This window comes from Cucurbita pepo, chromosome 15 (genome assembly GCF_057944985.1).
Source record: "Cucurbita pepo subsp. pepo isolate OVF chromosome 15, ASM5794498v1, whole genome shotgun sequence".
NCBI classification, from domain to species: domain Eukaryota; kingdom Viridiplantae; phylum Streptophyta; class Magnoliopsida; order Cucurbitales; family Cucurbitaceae; genus Cucurbita; species Cucurbita pepo.
In genome coordinates this window covers 2,948,109-2,969,382 of record NC_141812.1, presented here as the reverse complement: position 1 = coordinate 2,969,382, position 21,274 = coordinate 2,948,109, and the positions used below count along the sequence as shown (strand labels likewise).

At 34.4% G+C, this 21,274-nt stretch overlaps 2 protein-coding genes and 1 pseudogene across 2 annotated transcripts; all 3 read left to right on the top strand.

Moving 5' to 3' along the window:
- On the top strand, positions 1 to 2,385 carry LOC111811505 (7-deoxyloganetin glucosyltransferase). The gene is made up of 2 exons (XM_023698388.2): positions 1 to 550; positions 1,354 to 2,385. The coding sequence occupies exons 1-2, from the start codon at positions 40 to 42 to the stop codon at positions 2,292 to 2,294; spliced, it is 1,452 nt and encodes a 483-aa protein (XP_023554156.2). The 5' UTR covers positions 1 to 39; the 3' UTR covers positions 2,295 to 2,385.
- A 3,901-nt stretch (positions 2,386 to 6,286) lies between these two features.
- LOC111811507 (7-deoxyloganetin glucosyltransferase-like) lies at positions 6,287 to 8,604 on the top strand. Its single transcript, XM_087117824.1, has 2 exons — positions 6,287 to 6,839; positions 7,651 to 8,604. Exons 1-2 carry the CDS (start codon positions 6,326 to 6,328, stop codon positions 8,574 to 8,576), a joined length of 1,440 nt encoding a protein of 479 aa, XP_086973950.1. The 5' UTR covers positions 6,287 to 6,325; the 3' UTR covers positions 8,577 to 8,604.
- Positions 8,605 to 18,201: 9,597 nt separating this feature from the next.
- Positions 18,202 to 20,014, top strand: LOC111811603 (7-deoxyloganetin glucosyltransferase-like; annotated as a pseudogene).
- The last annotated feature ends 1,260 nt before the right edge of the window (positions 20,015 to 21,274 follow it).

Below are 21,274 nucleotides of genomic sequence, written 5' to 3'. Positions count from 1 at the left end.
TTCCTTTCCATGTCCAAAAACTGAGCCAAGCAATCAAAGATGGGTTCTACCTCAAAAACTGATAAACCACATGCTGTGTGTATCCCATATCCAGCTCAAGGCCATATCAACCCTATGCTAAGCTTGGCTAAGCTTCTCCATCATACAGGTTTCCACATAACTTTCGTTAACACCGAGTACAATCATAGGCGTCTACTCAGGTCGAGAGGCCCTGACTCGCTCAATGGCTTGCTAGATTTTCAATTTCGAACCATCCCCGATGGCCTTCCGTTCTCCGATTCCAATTCTACCCAAGATGTTCCTTCCCTTTGTGAATCTACCTCCAAGAATTGTTTAGCTCCGTTCTGTGATCTTATTTCTCAGCTTAACTCAGCTGCTGACGTCCCGTCGGTTAGCTGTATCGTTGGAGATGCTATCATGTCCTTCTCTATGTTGGCTGCCAATGAGTTTAAAATCCCTTCTGCTTTGTTTTGGACTGCTAGTGCTTGTGGCTACTTGGGTTATATGCGTTATCCTCAGCTCATTAAGCAAGGTTTGATACCACTTAAAGGTATGATTTAAATTTGATTACTCTTTATTGTTTTGAAGTCAATTTTTTTTTTATTGAGTTACAAGTTTTTCAATCCCACAGCTAGCAGATATCGTTCTTTTTGGGTTTTCTTTTCGAGTTTCCTCTCAATGTTTTTAAAACACGTCGAGAGGTTTCCACACTCTTGTAAAAAAAAATGTTTCATTCTACTCCCCAACTGATGTGGGATCTCACAATCAATCCCCTTTCGAGGTTCAATGTCCTTGCTGGCACTCGTTCACTTCTCCGATCGATGTGAGACTCCCCAATCCACCCCTTCGAGGCCCAGCGTACTTGCTAGCACACCACCTCATGTCCAACCACATTGGGGCTCAGCATCCTCGATGACACAGCTCCCAGTGTTGGGCTTTGATACCTCTTGTAACAGCCCAAACACAACATTGACAGATATTTTTCTCTTTGGGTTTTCTTTTTCTGGCTTCCCGTGAACTTTTTAAAATGCGTTTGCTAGTGAGAGATTTCCACTAAAAAACCGTCAATATGATTTATAAATTTTCGATTTTATATTTAATAGATCTTAAACTTTAAAAAGTTATAATGAATGGTTAAACTTTCAATTTTATACCTGTAAAGTTTTTTAGTTTTCAATTTTTTTTCTTTTTGTTAAATAAGTTATGGATCAATGGACATTTTAAAAAATTCACAACAATAAGATCTATTAAATTCATTGAAACAATAAGATCTATTAAATACATGTAACTTAACTAATTTTTTTTAATTTGAGACTTATGTTTATTTAAATTTTCTCTTTTATTTGTTAACAGATGCAAGTCATATAACCGATGGATATTTGGAAAATACAGTAGAATGGACTGAGGGAATGAAAAGTATACGTTTGAGAGACCTTCCTAACTTTCTTAGAACTACAAACCCAGATGATGTCATGCTAAATTTCATCGATGAACAAATGAAGAGATCTCGAGAAGCTTCAGCAATTATAATAAACACATATGAATCACTTGAACGAGATGTTTTGAATTCTCTTTCTTCAATCCTTCAATCTATTTACACTATCGGTCCACTTCACTTGCTTTGGAACCAAATAGAGGACCAAAGTTTAAGAACATTAGGCTCAAATCTTTGGGTTGAGGAACCAGAGTGCATCGAGTGGCTGAACTCAAAGGAACCCAACTCGGTTGTTTATGTAAATTTTGGCAGTGTGGCAGTGATGACGACGAAACAATTAATTGAGTTTGCTTGGGGATTAGCAAACAGTAGGAAGCAATTCTTGTGGATTACAAGACCTGACGTAGTTGTGGGAGATTCAACCATTTTGCCACTTGAATTTGTGGAGGAAACCAAAGATAGAAGCATGATAGCAAGTTGGTGTTGTCAAGAACAAGTATTGAACCATCCTTCAATTGGAGGGTTTCTAACGCATAGTGGTTGGAATTCAACGCTTGAGAGTATCTGTGCTGGCGTGCCGATGATCTCGTGGCCTTTCTTTGCTGAGCAGCTGACGAACTGTCGTTATTGTTGTACTGAGTGGGGCATTGGAATGGAAATTGATAGCAATGTTAAAAGGAATGAAGTGGAGGAACTTGTGAGAGAGCTCATGGATGGAGAAAAAGGTAAGAAAATGAAGGAGAATGTTATGAGTTTGAAGATTAAAGCTGAAGAAGCATATAAACCAGGTGGGTCTGCTAACAAGAACTTGGATAGATTGATTAATGAAGTTCTTCTATCAAATAAAAAGACGTTTTAGTTCGAATAATTATTTTAAACTATCGTAGAACAGGGCAGGGTTTATCCAATAAATTCTTCTAGTCATAATTTTGATTGTTATCTTTTAATGATTGTTTTTATAGATTTTTTGTATGTTCTTAATAATGAACCTAAATTCAAAGTACTTATGACGGGTTAGGGTAATATCGTTGATTATTGTGGTTGTCTCTACGATTAATTTCTTCATTATGTGCTTTCAATCCTTTTGCAAATACATTATAATATTTCATTTTGTAATAACTGATTCCATTTTGGAAGAATTAAAAATGTTTTTCTCCTTGAGTTTAGTCAATGGCGTACATAAAACACGAAAACCTAAAAAATCAGACAAGAATTGATCCTAGAACCAAACACACCTAATTAACCCTAAAGCCAATTTCAAATAGTAAGAAAATCTCTTGAAATGAAAATGCAATCTAACCTATACTAACCTATAGTCTACTATTTCAAATTGCAAACTACCCTAAGCATGTGCCACGGTCTCCTAAATTGCTAGATGACAAGTCTTGAAAATACTAGTTTTGGCTCGTGTGATCATAGGATGTGAGCTCACAGAAAAAGAGGAATCAACAGCAGGTTCAATAGAAGACGGATCAGAAGTCGAAGATGGCAAAGAGGAACTTGCAAGAGAAGTATAAACCTGTATAGACTCATCCACAAGGTCAGAATAAATATCACATAGAGAGAAGCTAGATCAAGGAATGTGTGGTGAAGATGGGGTAGAGGAGGATGAATCAATATCATAAAGGCATTGTTCCAAGAAATTTGAAATATGAAGAGAGGAAACTTGTTGGGTCTGGGAGAGATCAGGACAACATAAAAGTGAGTTACATCAAATCGAGAGTGGTTGGTGACATACAACCTAGTAATGGTGGGATCAAGACAACGAAATTCTTTATGAAAGATACTATAATCCAAGAAAATGCAAAGAGTGTCATGGGGAGAAAGTTTGTAAGGCATATATCACGTAAGCAAGAATAAACACGACAACCAAAGGGATGAATATTATCATAATGCGGAGAGTAGCCTTGGAGAAGTTCAAATGGTGACTTACCTCCAAGAAGTGGAGTGGGCAATCAGTTAATGATATAAGTTGCAGTGCTGAAAGCATCAACCCAGACACGAGGACAAAGATGAGAGTGGAAGAGAAGAGCTAAGCAAGTCTCTGTCACATGACGATGTTTTCTCTCAGCACGATAATTTTGACCAGGTGTATATGGGCAAGAGAGTTGATGGTGGATGCCAGAAGTACGTATGTGAGATTTGACAGGAGAAGTACTCAAGATTACAATGAATAAGATTTAGCACATGAGACGTCTTATATTCATTGTGAGAATTAGACAATTGATGACTTTTCACAAGCTGACGGGTACTACATAGGGATGAAGAAGACAATAAAGACGTAAGAGAAATATATATTTTTTTATTTAAAAAATAAATAACACAATAATTCAAATGACCCAAGCATGTCATAAATCATATGAAGCACCTAGAGATTTATTTTTAGGGACAAAAATAAAGGCAGAGTTGTCGAGCTCCAGCACATATAGCCCTCCATCCCCTTTTACGGGTCGCCACCACTCTTCCTATTTGACAATTCTGAATAGTAAAAAGATTATTAGCAAGTGTAACGAAGAGAGAAAAATCAGAAGCTAATTTACTAATGGAAGAAGATTTTTAATGAGTGAATGTTTTGGAATAAGAGCAATAGTACTAATGTGGGTAAAGGGTAGGGAAACATCATTTCCTACGATCATAGAGTCCTTATTTGTGTCATTTTTATATTTATCCAAAATAGAGGATCGTGGTCATATGGGCCAAAGCCTTAGTGCTAAAAACCAATCAGCAATCTGGGGTTCAGCAATAGAACAAAACGTGTAAGCTTCAACAAGGTGAGCATGAGCAGAATCAGTCCAAACGTACCATTGGTTGCAATGAGGTTGACGATCCTTATCCGAGTTGGTTCGTCCTTGATGGGAAGAATTGTTGTCGTAGAAATGAGAACTCTCATTGGTTGCTATAGAAAGCAGGATGACTTCCATGGGCGCGATAACGACTAGTGGATGTGAACGCTGTAGGAGTCAGAAGACTCAAGGGAGCGCTAAAACAACACAAAACTTTCAGCTTTAGAGACTAAATCTACAAAACAAGAGAGGGGTGAGAGTCATCTGAATAGTAGAAAAATTCAAAAAGATCGTAATAGAGATGCGAGTGTTTCCCACAAAAAGTTGTATTCAACAGAGTTCGGTCACCAGCAGTGTCACAAAGTCTATGTCGTCATGTATTTTGCTTCTACTTTATTTTTATTTGAATGTTTAGGATTTTTTATTTTTTACTTTTTAAATTTAGATTGAGGGATTCTTTGAACGTTGTCAACTTTATAATGGGTTTTCAATTCTCAAATAAAGTTTAGACATTAAGTGATTACTATTTATGTTAGTTTTTTTTATTTATTTATTTTTTATACTCTCGATTTCGAGTTGTTAATTGGAAATAACATGCATATATTAATAGTCATAGTTAATCTGGGTCTAGAAAAGCTACCTAAAATGTTCAATTTCTAGTATATCGTTACAAATAAAATTATACCAATAAAGTTAAACCTAAAAGACATTTTTCTCTAAAAGAAATCTATTGTTTTTTTTTTCATTTTTGGAATTACCTATAGATCTTTCATCTAAAACATGAACTATGACTTCTTAGTAGAAATATTGACAACTAATCCAAAACTTTGAGTTGGTTGGGTTGGTGACTTGAGCAACCCAAATAAAGTTCACGACTCAATCTAACCCTTTATGTTCAGGTTAGGTTGTTGGATTATTTTTTAATTATTTTAAAAAAATTACTTATCCATAATGCATGACTAATATAAGCTGAAAATATTCTTTTTTTTATGTTCGGTAGCAATTTGGTTTTTAAATTTTCAAACTTGAATGGATTGAATTTTTTGAAAATAAAAAAATTCAATTTGGTTTCTCGGTTGACATTTTTTTATCAAGTCAACTTAAACAACCCGAAAATACTGTTACAATCCAACCCAATTCCGCCAATTACTTATCCATAATGCATGACTAATATAAGCTGAAAATATTCTTTTTTTTATGTTCGGTAGCAATTTGGTTTTTAAATTTTCAAACTTGAATGCATTGAATTTTTTGAAAATAAAAAAATTCAATTTGGTTTCTCGGTTGACATTTTTTTATCAAGTCAACTTAAACAACCCGAAAATACTGTTACAATCCAACCCAATTCCGCCATACTTAAAAAAAAGAAAGAAGAAATCTAACGTTTGTAACCCGTTTTAGTTATGGATTGTTTTTCGTAAATATTTTATATTTGAACTTTATGAGATTTTATGTGAGATCCCATGTAGATTGAAGAGAAGAACAAATCATTCCTTATCAGGGTTTGAAAATCTCCTCTTAGTAGATGCGTTTTAAAACTGTAAAGCTGACAACGATACGTAACGGACCAAAGCAGACAATATCGGCTAGTGTAACTTGGACTGTTACAAATGGTATTAGAACAAGTCACTGGGTGGTGTGTCAGCAAGGACGCTTGGCCTCCAAAGAAAGTGGATTATGACATCTCATGTCAGTCGAAGATGAAAACAAAACATTTCTTATTATTTAAACCGGATTGGACGTTAATTTGATTACTTTTATATTAATGTGACATAACAGGTTAATTTTATATTTATAAATTAAAATTAGAAAAACACAATAATTAAAATGCTACCAAACTCAATGTTGTCTTTAAAAGTAAATCTATTATTTAACCACTAGTTGTAAAAAATAATTTAAAGTTTGGTATAATTAATAATGTACGAAGCTATTCAGTATAATAACATAACGACAAGTTGGCAGCTGTAATAATCTTATATTATTTTTTTGTTATTCAATAATTAAACAATAATAATAATAATAGTAATGAAAAATTGATTGGTTGTGCAGCCTATAAGAGATTCCAGTTTCTTCCTTTCCATCTCCCAAAACTGAGCCAAGCTATCAAATGATGGGTTCTCCCTCAAAAACTGATAAACCGCATGCTGTGTGTATCCCATGTCCAGCCCAAGGCCATATCAACCCTATGCTAAGCTTGGCTAAGCTTCTCCATCATAGAGGTTTCCACATAACATTCGTTAACACCGAGTACAATCATAGGCGTCTGCTCAGGTCGAGAGGCCCCGACTCGCTCAATGGCTTGCTAGATTTTCAATTCCGAACCATCCCCGATGGCCTTCCATTCTCCGATGCCAACTCTACCCAAGATACTCCTTCCCTTTGCCAATCTACCTCCAAGACCTGTTTAGCTCCTTTATGTGATCTTATCTCTCAGCTTAATTCAGTTGCTAACGTCCCGCGGGTTAGCTGTATTGTTGGAGATGCTATTATGTCTTTTTCTATGTTGGCTGCTAATGAGTTTAAAATTCCTTATGCTTTGTTTTGGACGGCTAGTGCTTGTGGCTACTTGGGTTACCTGCGTTACCATGATCTCATTAAGCAAGGTTTGATACCACTCAAAGGTATGATTTAAATTTGAATACTATTTACTGTTTTGAAGTCAATTTTTTTTCATTAAGTTAAGTTTTTTCAACCTCACTGTAGATATTGTTCTATTTTGGCTTTCCCTTTCGAGCTTCCTTTCAAGCTTTTTAAAACGTGTCTGTTACTGAGAGGTTTCCACACTCTTATAAAGAATTCTTTGCTCTCCTTCCCAACCGATCCAATTATAATTTGACCCGATTTTAGGTGTGGTCCATTTGGCTATACATACATTTAGAAAAAAAAAAAAAAAAACTGTCCAAGGCTAATTCTTGTAGGTGTTTCTTCACAATAATTATGGTGATAATTATGATGCAGAAAATGTCAATTCAAATTGAAAACGATGTTACTATGAATCGGAATTCAAAATACCCGATTTTCATCCATTAAATAATATTTAAGTACTTGAAAAGTCTGTTTTAAATTGTCAAGTTGGAAAATTTTAGTTAGGGAGATTGGATTATGAGTTATTGATTGATAAAATGCATAAAAATTCACAATTTGAGGGGCGGCCCCTAAAGCTCCTAAGGAATTCCTAATTTCAATTAGAGGATTCTTTTCCCACAAAATAGTTTATTTGAGTCAAATAAGACTAAAAAACTGTCAATACCATTTATAAACTTTCTATTCTATGTTTAATGGATCTTAAAACTTTAAAAAGTTTTAAATGAATGGTTAAACTTTCAATTTTATAACTATAAAATTTTTTAATTGAAGATCTATTAAATACATGTAACTTAACTAATTTTTTTAATTTGAGATATTTAAATTTTCTCTTTTATTTGTTAACAGATGTAAGTCATATAACCGATGGATATTTGGAAAATACAGTAGAATGGACTGAGGGAATGAAAAGTATACGTTTGAGAGACCTTCCTAACTTTCTTAGGACTACAAACCCAGATGATGTCATGCTAAATTTCATCGATGAACAAATGAAGAGATCTCGAGAAGCTTCAGCAATTATAATAAACACATATGAATCACTTGAACGAGATGTTTTGAATTCTCTTTCTTCAATCCTTCAATCTATTTACACTATCGGTCCACTTCACTTGCTTTGGAACCAAATAGAGGACCAAAGTTTAAGAACATTAGGCTCAAATCTTTGGGTCGAGGAGCCTGAATGTGTCGAATGGCTGAACTCAAACGAACCCAACTCGGTTGTTTATGTAAATTTTGGCAGTGTGGCATTGATGACGACCGAACAATTAATTGAGTTTGCTTGGGGACTAGCAAACAGTAGGAAGCAATTCTTGTGGATTACAAGACCTGACGTAGTTGTGGGAGATTCAACCATTTTGCCACTTGAATTTGTGGAGGAAACCAGAGAGAGAAGCATGATAGCAAGTTGGTGTTGTCAAGAACAAGTATTGAACCATCCTTCAATTGGAGGGTTTCTAACGCATAGTGGTTGGAATTCAACGCTTGAGAGTATCTGTGCTGGCGTGCCGATGATCTCGTGGCCTTTCTTTGCTGAGCAGCTGACGAACTGTCGTTATTGTTGTACTGAGTGGGGCATTGGAATGGAAATTGATAGCAATGTTAAAAGGAATGAAGTGGAGGAACTTGTGAGAGAGCTCATGGATGGAAAAAAAGGTAAGAAAATGAAGGAGAATGTTATGAATTTGAAGATTAAAGCTGAAGAAGCATGTAAACCAGGTGGATCTGCTTACAAGAACTTTGATAGATTGATCGATGAAGTTCTTCATTTTTGAATGACGTTTTAGTTCAAACAATTATTTTAAATTAAACAATTATTTTAAATTATTGTAGAATACTGCACGATTTATCCAGTAAATTCTCCTTAAAATAATTTTCATTGTTATCTTTTTAATGATTGTTTTTATAGGTTTTTGTATGTTCTTAATAATGAACCTAAATTTAATGTATTTACGTCAAGGGTAAGATCGTTGACTATTGTGGCAGTCTCCACCGTTAATTTCTTCATTAGGTACTTAAATCTTTTTATAAATCCATTATAATATTTCATTTTGTAATAAATGATTTCATTTGAGAAGAATTGAAAATGTTTTTTTTTTCTTAAGTTTAGTCAAGGCGTACATAAAACACGAAAACCTAAAAAAGCATACAAGAATTGATCCTAGAACCAAACACACCTAATTAACTATAGAACCAATTTCAAATAGTAAGAAAATATCTTGAAATGAAAATGCAATTTAATCTATACTAATTAACTATAGAACCAATTTCAAATAGTAAGAAAATATCTTGAAATGAAAATGCAATTTAATCTATACTAACCTATAGTCTACTATTTAAAATTTTAAAACTACTCTAAGCATATGCCACGATCTCCTAGATTGCGATGCCATCATCAACTGTAGACAGGAGCCTTGCCTTTCCTTGAAAAAATAAGAGTAAACATGATTTGAGTATTTTAAGAAATACTTAGTAAGCGACCCTCCTATTGGAGTTAATGCAAACACATACAACTCATGAGTGAGACCTATCATATCGGTCTATTTTCCTACGATGGCTATTCTAAGCGGGCAATTGGATGTGTACTTAATTTCCTACCGACGGTCCACACGGTTGACTATGGACCCACCAATTGGTTCACACATCTTTTAAGCTCCTTTTTGGTCCGACGAGCATTCTCTGGTAGTTGTTGATGTAGGACACTCGTTAGGAATAACGACCGTCATGATAGCATTATGGTAAACATAATGAATGTTTCCCTGCCTCGTGACATATGCGTCCGTACTATCGTAAAATGAGAAGGGGTATCCCTCGATGCATAAACACACAATAATGCATGAGGTCCCAACATTTTTCCTTTTTCATTATCATGTATTACAAACCCCGCTAGCATCTTTCTTCATATCATAACATTGGTACCATAGCTTTCCATGTGTATATCGTGGTTGTACATTTGTCAATTTGTCATTTGCATGTCAATGATATAACATATCATTTATGTTGCACATATGTCATTTCATGAACTTATCATGCCTTTGAACGTAACCATTCACATCATGCACATATCATACCATATCATATATCATATATCATAACAATCACATAACATAGCCCGAGCATGCCTTTAACATATCATATCATAAATATATCAATTTATCACATACAACATAATATTCATGTATCATATCATATACATATCATTTTATAATAGTTTGCATATACGAGCATATGACACGTACGAAGCCACATGCATGTGTCATCATTCTGCAAACAATTATAATTGAACCGACGATAGGGCCACTTGGTTGGCCTTAGCAAGCGTCTCCGTAAGTTCGAGTACGTTCGCTTCCCGTTCCTTGAAATTGCTCCAAATATCGTCGCTCCACGTGCTACTCTATATTTTTCAAGTAAAGGTAAAATTTCCATGCACGGATGATGGTGGATGCTGGAAAGGCCATGGAAGTCAAGATAGGGCATGATAGGACAGTAGAACGCATTGAATTTCATTTACTAATTGATAGGTCTTTTTAATGCAATTTGTTTTATATTTAAAAACTATGTTTACGTTTAATTTCTTGTTTTGAATTAAATATGTAAGTCTATGACTTTAATTTAAAAGTATTTATTATGAACTTCCACATATAAAATTAAAGCAGGCATGTGGTGATACCATTAACTTAGGTTAAGAAAATTAGGGGCATTATAAGGAACCTGAGTATAATATTTATCATCAAGATGAGCCCTGCAACGCTAGACGGATCCATTAGGAAAATATTTAATATGAAATATACATTTAGATCTCAAGATGTTTGTTTTGGCAGGGTGAGGAACCAAAATCTAAGTGTCATTTTGTTGTAAAACTCGAATTTTCTCATCCACGACTGCAAACTAAGCGGAATTCTTAGTAGTAGATTTGAATCTTCTTGGCTCAGTGGATGCAAGAATAGGAGAAAGAAGACCAGATGAGCCCAAAACACCAAGATTTGCTAGATGGCGAGTCTTAAAACTACCATATTTGGCTCGTGTGATCTTAGGATGAAAGCTCATAGAAAAAGAGGAATCAACAGCAGGTTCAATGGAAGGCGGATCAGAAGCCGAACGTGGCAAAGAGGAACCTGCAAAAGAAGTATAAGCCAGCACAAATTCATCCACAAGACCAGAATAAATATCACACAGAGAGAAGCTAGATCGAGAAATGTGAGGTGAAGAAGGGGTAGAGGAAGATGAATCAATATGGTAAAGACGCTGTTCCAAGGAATTTGAAATATGAAGAGAGGAAATTGGTTGGATCTGAGAGGTAGGTACAACAGAAAAAATGAGTTTCGTCAAATTGAGTGTGTCTGGTGATGTATAGCCTAGTAGTGATGGGATCAAGACCGATGATCTCATGTCACAAATTGAGTGTGCCGATGATCTCATGGCCTTTCTTTTCCGAGAAGCAAACGAACGGTCGTTATTATTGTACTGAGTGGGGCCTTGGAATGGAAATCGATAGCAATGTCGAGGAATGAAGTGGAGGAGCTTGTGAGAGAGCTAATGGATGGAGAAAATGGTAAGAAAATGAAGAAGATCGTTATAAATTTGAAGAATAAAGCTGAAGAAGCATATAATCCGGGTGGGTTTGCTTACAAGAACTTAGACAAATTCATCGATGAAGTTCTTTTATCAAATATAAAGACGTTTTAGTTCAAATAATCATTTTAAACGATACTGTTGGGTCTATCCAATAAATTCTCTTATTGGTCGTTGTTTTTTTAATGATTGTTGTTATAGAATTTTGTATATTTTAATAATGAACCTAAATTCAAAGTACTTATGACATGCTAGGGTTAAATAGTTGACTATTGTGGTAGTCTCTCTACGATTAATTTCTTCATTACGTGCTTTCAATCCTTTTACAAATACATTATAATATTTGGAAGAATTAAAAATGTTTATTTTCCCTTGAAATTAATCAAGGGTGTACATAAAACACGAAAAATCTAAAAAAATCAGACAAGAATTAATCCTAGAACCAAACACACCTAATTAACCCTAGAACCAACTTCAAATGGTAAAAAAAAATCTTCAAAATATCCTTAACACTCCTTAACTCAAAACATCCAGCTCAAGAAAGATCTTCAAAATTCAGCCACCAAAAAACTCAAGTCAATCTCATACATATACATTCAGCAAAGACCGAACTTAAATGAGCCATCGTCTCAACTCGACCAATAGAGAAGCATAAGTTTCGAGTTTTTACCAATAGTGCAACACTCTCTATAGTGTCGGACGGTCTTCCCTCGACCGACCATTCATACCACCATAACGGCTTTGGCCCCCCAAATTCTAACATACCATTCAAATATACAAACAATCAATATAACGAACGAAATCCACGATTCGAAATATGAAATCTGTTGCATAAAATGCAACATGTTCATGTTATTTAACCTATGTTTTTTTTTTTTTTTTTTTTTTTTTTTTTTTTTTTTAATGAAATGCAATAAAAGGATCCCTTCAAGTTCAACAAATCAAAACCAATCCCATAAAACAATGCCATTTTATAATAAAATATTTTGTCCTTAAAAGGGTTTTGAAAAATGAATGGTTTTTATATACAAATTGGTGTTGGTTTGTTCTTGTCGGATGATGTTGAGATTTTTTTTCCATATTCAACAAAATAGACAAAAAAAACAATTTAATTTAGTGTCCCACGTACGAGTCAATATAAAACAGGACAACATATATCATGATAGATATATACTTTTATTTTATATGTTTGAAGATATTAATTTTTTATATTTATTTCTTGATTACAAATTAATTACATTTTTTTAGTCTCTAAATGACGCCATATCTACCACTCAAAAGTGTGCATAGATATGAAAATATTATTACCCAACGAAAGAATACCGATTTAAGAATTAGAAAAAGAATTGGGATCGAATGTTCAATCTTCATTGATATTCACGACCTTTAAATAGGATACAAGATACTCAATAATATTTACCAAGAAAATATAAACTAACTAAATCCTGATAATAAAATAAAATATACTACTATTCAAATTCAACTGATTACGATATCTAAGATATATTTCCTAACTAATATATTCGGGAAGATTACGAATATCATATATTCCATAACTAATTTAAACTAAAATAAGTTGCGCTAAATTGTGACAGCCTCCCTTAGTGCAAGCTTATTTCTCAATAACTTCGAGAGCTTCTACGAAAAACTTCAAACTTCACTTTGGCAAGTGCCTTAGTAAATATGTCTGCAACTTGCTCATTAGTATGTATTTCCTGCAATTCAACATCCTGCGTTAACACGTTCTCTCGAACAAAATAATCTACGAAGAATTTCTTCCAGTTAGGCTTGCGTATGGACTTCTTAGGCACGCCACCACCTGAATAAGACACTGACGCATCATGTTCAATGATTTCCTTCTTAATAAGTTCCACATCGCAGCGATTCAATTCTAATGAGAAAGAGTAATAATTCATCTCAACTTGTGCAGACTCAGCATACTCCATACACCGGTGAATTACATCACTGGTAGACTGCAAAAGCTCTTGATCTGCAGAAGCTTTATATCCTTGGTCAAGGTCCAAGTCATCCTTACTATGATCATCAAGGGCATGCTTGAGCTTTTGAGCAAGGGACTCATCTTCTTCAACTACCCAACCATCATGCTCATCATAAGCACTGTCACCGTTGTCACTAGATGCATAGTCCTGACTTAAGAGGGTATCAAATCGATCATCTAAAAGCTGTCAAGTTCGTGGCTTATCAACATCATCCTCCACATGGTCAACATCATCCTCCACATGGTCAACATCTGCATCCTCAAAAATGTCGTCGCCAAAAGATTTGTTATTAACAATGTTCTGGCTTCCTGTCGCCTTCTCAAAATCCTTAGCCACACTAAACTTATTATCCATTGAACCATCCTCCCCTTCTTCACATAAATTTACCTGAACTACGAAATCCTCCTCCAAGTCCTCAACATCAGAACCAAATCGTGATAAATCATCATCATCAAGCAGTGCAGCTATTTCTGGGTCAGACTGGGGTGGAGCATCAGTAGCCGAATCCTGCGAATTGGTAGTTTGATCCAAATTCTCCAAGATGAGAAAGTCGTCAGCCTCAGAGGGAGGTAGAGACCGTCAAGATCATCAAATGTTAGCTCGACAACTTCATTTTCGTCGAATCTCAAATCCAAGGCCGTGGAGTAAACAGAAGGGTCATCAGGGGCAACAGAATTGGCATCGGAGAAAAAGAGAGAGTCCAGATGCGAAATTTGGAGAGAATCAAACTCAGAAGCGTAAGTAGTGGAATTAGAATTTTGATCACCTGTAGAGACATCATCTTGATATACGGCTGAAGTCACGTTTGTTGGCTGGTCAAAAACCTCAGTGGTTAAGCAATATTCCCAAATTGGATATGAAGAACTTTTACTTTCATGTACCGCATTTGCTTCTGATTCCTGCATCTTGACTCGACAATTTGGTTTAATATGGCCTGGCTTTCTGCAACGATGACACACCACTTTCACCTCACAATCTCGTTTAAAATGGCCTGATTTTCCACACCTGTAACAAGCTTTAAATGGCTTCTTTGATGACTCCTCACTCCTGAATTGATTCCCATTGCTTGATGAAGGCTTTGAGTAAAAATTCTGTCTCCTTTGATCTTTGACATACAACACATCTTCTGACTTTCGGGAAAATTCGTTGCTGCTAGTCATTTGCTTAATCAATGCTTCCTGATTGGAAAGAAGATTCTCCAGTTCAATAACTGTAGGCTGATTTGCCCACCCTTGTATTGAGGAAACAAATGGCATAAACTCTTTTCGTAATCCACGAATAAGATAACACCGTAATCGAGCCTCACTCACTGGCTCCTCAGCATCTAATTCTGAAATTTCAGAACACAGATTTTTCACTTTCAAAAAATATTCTTCAACAGAAAAATTACCTTGAGTTACCATAGCTAGTTCATTCTCTAGAAATTGCAGTCGAGCGGTATTTTTCTTAGTGAACAACTTTTGAAGTGTATCCCATACTTGCTTTGGTGACTTTAAATCACGAACATGATCAATATACTCCTTGCTAATCAAAGTCCGCAAGGTAAACAAGGCTTTTCCGCATTTGATCTTCCATTGTTGGCGTAATTTTGCATTCTGTGGAATATCGGCTGGAATTTCTGTGTCATCACCTTCAATTAAATCCCACAGATCTTGCCCTTGTAGATAAGCTTCCATGCATAACTTTCAATAACTATAGTTATTGCCAACCAGCTTCTCCATAGCTACACCCATAGAAGCACTCCCACTATTCATCTCGTTGAGTAATAATATCAAACCGTACCAACTTGACTCTGATACCAACTGACGCAATATCTACCACTCAAAAGTGTGCATAGATATGAAAATATTATTACTCAACGAAAGAATACCGATTTAAGAATTAGAAAAAGAATTGGGATCGAATGTTCAATCTTCATTGATATTCACGACCTTTAAATAGGATACAAGATACTAAATAATATCTACCAAGAAAATATAAACTAACTAAATCCTGATAATAAAATAAAATATACTACTATTCAAATTCAACTGATTACGATATCTAAGATATATTTCCTAACTAATATATTCGGGAAGATTACGAATATCATATATTCCATAACTAATTTAAACTAAAATAAGTTGCACTAAATTGTGACACTAAAATATTTAGAGTTTGATACTAATTTTCTTATAAGTTTTAACCCCAATAGAGGATTACTAGGTCATAGGTGTTTTTCAATTTTTTATTGGTATGTTTAGGAATTTTTTTTTAAAAAAAAGGTTAGATGGAAGGATTCTTGACCTATTTTCGAGTGTTTTTAAGGGAATTGTCGAATAATTTTAGATATTATGATATGAACCAAGAGACATCAATCATACAATATGCTTCAATGAAGATGTGAAGAAAATATTGTTGAAATTATCAAAAGATATTTCAATTCATGCCACATTGAAGAAGAATGAAGTTTCATGTGATAAATTTTGGGTGGATTAACAATTTAGAGTTATTGTATTTCATTAATGTATTTTAAGAGTTTTTATTTACCTTAGGTTACAATTACATAATGGTTAATTATGGCCATTAAGTATGAATGTTACAACTCTTGGAATGCCTTTATAGTTTCTTTGCAATTGTATGTAGTTTAGGTTGCATGCAGAATCATCAAGCTCGATATGATCAATCTTGCTGGTGGAGTGATTCGAATCTCAAACAAGTATTTGAGATATTTGATCAACAAGAATCATTCAAGCTAGACATGATCGATCTTACTTGTGGAGTATTCGAATCTCAGACAATATTCTTGCCTTGAGATATTCGATCAACAAGGTAATCCGAATCTTATTCCCCTTGTATTGATTCCTTATCTTATCATATTAGGCTATAAGTATTTATGTTATTTGTTTATATTCTCATTTTCTAGCTTTAACGAAAAATAACATGCATATATTAATATTGCTAGTTAATCTCGATCTAGAAAAATTGCGTCGATATATCTATAATGTTCAATTTTTAGTATATCGTTACAAATAAAATAATAACAATAAAACTAAAACGTAAAGGTTTGTTGCTTTTTTTTCGTTTTTGGACTTATCTCGGTCTAGAAAAGTTGGGTCGATATACCTATAGTGTTCAATTTTTAGTATATCGTTACAAATAAAATAATAACAATAAATCTAAAACCATTGCTTTTTTTTTTTGGACTTACCTATAAATCTTTCCTTTACATTGAGGTGACATAACATGAACTATGACTTTTTAGTAGAAATACCGACATCTGTGTGTGCAACCACATGTGATTTTGAATGCTTTACTCTCGGGCATATGCCCATGTGATTGCCATTATGCCCCATGTGAATGCCAAAACACAAGGACCCCTCTCCATGAATGACTGCATGATCAAGAATGTACACGAGTTAAGTTAGATGGAAAATATCTTTTTGATTAACCAAATGTTTTGAGTTGATTAAGTTAGTGATTGGAGCAATCTGAATAGAGTTCACAATTCAACCCAACCCTATGTTTTTAGAGTGATCGGAGCAATGTGAATAGAGTTAACAACTCAACCCAATCCTCCATTTTTAGGTTCGGTTTTTGGATTATTTTTTAATTATTTTAAATTTTACTTATTTATAATATATATGTTATATTAATAACTAAAATCTCGTAAAGTTCAAATATCAAATATTTATAAGTCACAACACATCACTAATATTGGTTATAAGCGGAAAATATTCTTAATCTTCGTAATAATCTTAAAATAAGGTAAGGTTGGGTTGGGTTGGATTGTAACTCTATTTTCAAATTGGTCGGGTTGACTCGATCAAAAAAATGTCAATTTGTGAACTGATCTGAATTTTCTATTTCTCAAAGATTCAATTGAATTCAAACTGAAAAATAATCTAACCCAACCCAATATTTATAGCTTGGATTGAATAGTTCGAATTGATCGGTCTATTTGCTTTGTTTCTAGGAGAGGGATGTGTGGGAACAAGTGGCTTTGTCGTAGCTGCTGCAAGTTTGTTTGACTTCATTTGTAGAGCAACCACAAGAGTATTACTCTTTGGAGCTTGACCCCAACGACACTGGATTCTGAGATTTCATATTTATTGGAAAGGAGAACAAAAAGGGTGTGAAACCTCTCTCATACATTTTCATGAGGTTGACAATAATACGAATGAGTCAAATCAGACAATATTTGCTAGTAGTGAGCTTAACTTGTTACATTTTAGTTATTTATTACCTCGTGGATAAGTATGATTTTTTAAATAATTAAAAGAAAAGCAACCCAACGACTTAAAATTTAGATACGTCCGATTCTGAACTCTATTTGTGTTGGTCAAACTCAACGACTCAAAATTTTAAGTTAGTCCAAAAAATTTCTCCAACTCAATCCAACCCAACCCGTGTACACCTTAGTTATTTTGCTAATTTTCTATTATTTAGGGTTGAATGAACATTATTTTACTTAGTTTTATATTAATGTGACATTAATATATTAATTTTATATTTATAAATTAAAATTAAAAAACTTAAACTCAAATCTTAAATTTTGTGATTTGTCGACAATTTTATAAATATAAAACATAAAATTGTTGTCTTTACACGTAACCAATTATTTAACCAATAATCGTCTAAAAAATTATAACATATTGTATATAACTAAAGTAAGATTCGAATGGATCACATAAATAAATTATAAAAAAAAGTTCTGATAATTAATAATTTTTTGTTCTTTTCGAGTATTCGTACGTTTCTTATCTCAAATGTCAGCCAATAATTAAATAATAATAATGAAAAAAGAAAACTCATTGCTTGTGAAGCCTATAAGATGTTCCAGTTTCTTCCTTATCCATGTCCAAAAACTGAGCCAAGCAATCAAAGATGGGTTCTGCCTCACAAACTGATAAACCACATGCTGTGTGTATCCCATATCCATCTCAAGGCCATATCAACCCTATGCTAAGCTTGGCTAAGCTTCTCCATCATACAGGTTTCCACATAACTTTTGTTAACACCGAGTACAATCATAGGCGTCTACTCAGGTCGAGAGGCCCTGACTCGCTTGATGGATTGCTAGATTTTCAATTCCGAACCATCCCCGACTTCTGTTCTCCGATGCCAATTCTACCCAAGATATTCCTTTGCTTTGTCAATCCACCTCCAAGAATTGTTTAGCTCCTTTTTGTGATCTTATCTCTCAGCTTAACTCAGCTGCTGACGTCCCAACGGTTAGTTGCATCGTTGGAGATGCTATCATGTCCTTCTCTATGTTGGCTGCCAATGAATTTAAAATCCCTTATGCTTTGTTTTGGACTGCCAGTGCTTGTGGCTACTAGGGTTGCATGTGTTGTCGTGAGCTCGTTAAGCAAGGTTTGGTACCACTCAAAGGTATGATTTACATTTGAATACGGTTTAGGGTCTTGAAGTCAATTCTTTTTTACTACGTTACAAGATTAAATAGTTTATTTGAGTCAAATAAGTTTCTCAATCGTCAATGCGATTTATAAACCTTCGATTTTGTGTTTAATAGATTATGAATTTTAAAAAGTTTATAATGAACCAATAAACTTTCAATTTTTTTTTAATAAGTTCCCGATGTATTTGACATTTTTAAAAATTCATAGATATTGGATTTAAAGTTTTTTTAATTTAAAACTTACCTTTATTTAAATTTTGACCTCTTTCTTTATTAACAGTTGAGAGTCATATAACAAATGGATATTTGGAAAATACAGTTTTATGGACGGATGAAATAAAAAGTATACATTTGAGAGACCTTCCTCATTTTCTTAGAATTACAAATTCAGATGATATCATACTAAATTTCAACAATCAACAAATGGAAAGATCTCTGGAAGCTTCGGCAATTATAATAAACACATATGAATTACTTGAGCGAGATGTTTTGAATTCTCTTTCTTCAATCCTTCGGTTTATTTACACTATTGGTCCACTTCACTTGCTTGCCAACCAAATAGAGGACCAAAGTTTAAGAGCATTAGGCTCAAATCTTTGGGTTGAGGAACCAGAGTGCGTCGAGTGGCTGAACTCAAAGGAACCCAACTCGGTTGTTTATGTTAGTATAACGGTGATGACACAAGAGCAACTGATCGAGTTTGCTTGGGGATTAGCAGACAGTGAGAAGCCATTCCTACAGATTATACGATCGGATATAGTTGTAGGAGATTCAGCCATTTTGCCACCTGAATTTGTGGAAGAAACCAAAGATAGAAGCATGATAGCAAGTTGGTGTTGTCAAGAAAAAGTGTTGAACCATCCTTCAATTGGAGGGTTTCTAACGCATAGTGGTTGGAATTCAACGCTCGAGAGTATCTGCGCTGGCGTGCCGATGATCTCGTGGCCTTTCTTTGCTGAGCAGCAGACTAACTGTCGTTATTGTTGCACTGAGTGGGGTATTGGAATGGAAATTGATAGCAATGTGAAAAGAAATGAAGTGGAGGAGCTTGTGAGAGAGCTAATGGATGGTGAAAAGGGTAAGAAAATGAAGGAGAATGTTATGAACTTGAAGATTTAAGCTGAAGAAGCATGTAATCGTGGTGGGTCAGCTTACAAGAACTTGGACAAATTAATAGATGAAGTTCTAGTATCAAATACGAAGACATTTTAGTTCGAATAATTATCTTAAACTTTTGTAGAACACTGCAGGGTTTATTCAATAAATTCTCCGTGTCATAATTTTGATTATTATCTTTTAGTGATTGTTGTTATAGGATTTTGTTTCTTAATAATGAACCTAAATTCAAATTACTTATGAGGTCTAGCGTAAGATCGTTGACTATTGTGACAGTTTCCACGGTTAATTTCTTCATCACGTATTTCAATTCTTTTACAAATACATTATAATATTTCATTTTGTAATAAGTGATTTCATTTTGAAATAATTGAAAATATTTTTTTTCTTCAGCTTAGTTAAGGGCATACATAAAACACGAAAGCCTAAAGCATCAAACAAGAATTGATCCTAGAACCAAACACACCTAATTAACCCAGTCTCCTAGATTGCGATGTCATCGTCAGCTGTACAGGGGAGCTTTGCCTTTACTTGAAAAATAAGAATAGAACATAGCTTGATTATTTTAAAAAATATTCAGTAAACGACCCTCCTATCGAGGTAAAATGCAAACAAATACAACTCAGGAGTGAGACCTATCATATCAGTCTATTTTCCTAAGGTGGCTATCCTAAGCGGACAATTGGATGTGTATTTAATTTCCTACACACGGTCCACATGTGCGAGTATGGACCCACGCACTAGTTGGTTCGTATATCTCATGAGCCCCTTTCTTGTGGAACGAGTATTCTCTAGTAGTTTTTTATGTCGGACACCCGTTAGGAATAACGATCTTCATGGCAGCATTATGGTAAACATAATGTTCGTTTCCCTGCCTCGTAACATATGCGTCCGTACTATCGTAAAATGAGAAGGAGTATCCCCCTATGCATAAACACACAATAATGCATGAGGTCCCAACATTTTTCCTTTTTTATTATCATGTATTACAAACTCTACTAGCATCTCCCATCATATCATAACGTTTTTATCATAGCTTTCCATGTGCATATCACAGTGGTACATATGTCCATTTGTCATTTTCATGTCAATCATATCACATATCATTCATGTTGCACATATGTCATATCATAAACTTATTATGCCTTTGAACGTAACAATTCACATTATGCACACATCATACCATATCATATATCATAACAGTCACACAACATAGCCCGAACATTCCTTCAACATATCATATAAACATATCAATTCATTACATACAACATAATATTCATGTATCATACCATATACATATCATTTCATAACCGTTTGCCTATACGAGCATATGACACGTGCGAAGCCACGTGCATGTGTCATCATTCTGCAAACAATTATAACC

What these genes read in the sequence shown, in the direction of transcription:
- LOC111811505 (XM_023698388.2), top strand. Translation starts at nt 40, where the DNA reads ATGGGTTCTACCTCAAAAACTGATAAACCACATGCTGTGTGTATCCCA. An exon ending in AGGTTTGATACCACTTAAAG is followed by an intron (nt 551 to 1,353) that starts GTATGATTTAAA and finishes ATTTGTTAACAG; the next exon opens with ATGCAAGTCATATAACCGAT.
- LOC111811507 (XM_087117824.1), top strand. Translation starts at nt 6,326, where the DNA reads ATGATGGGTTCTCCCTCAAAAACTGATAAACCGCATGCTGTGTGTATC. An exon ending in AGGTTTGATACCACTCAAAG is followed by an intron (nt 6,840 to 7,650) that starts GTATGATTTAAA and finishes ATTTGTTAACAG; the next exon opens with ATGTAAGTCATATAACCGAT.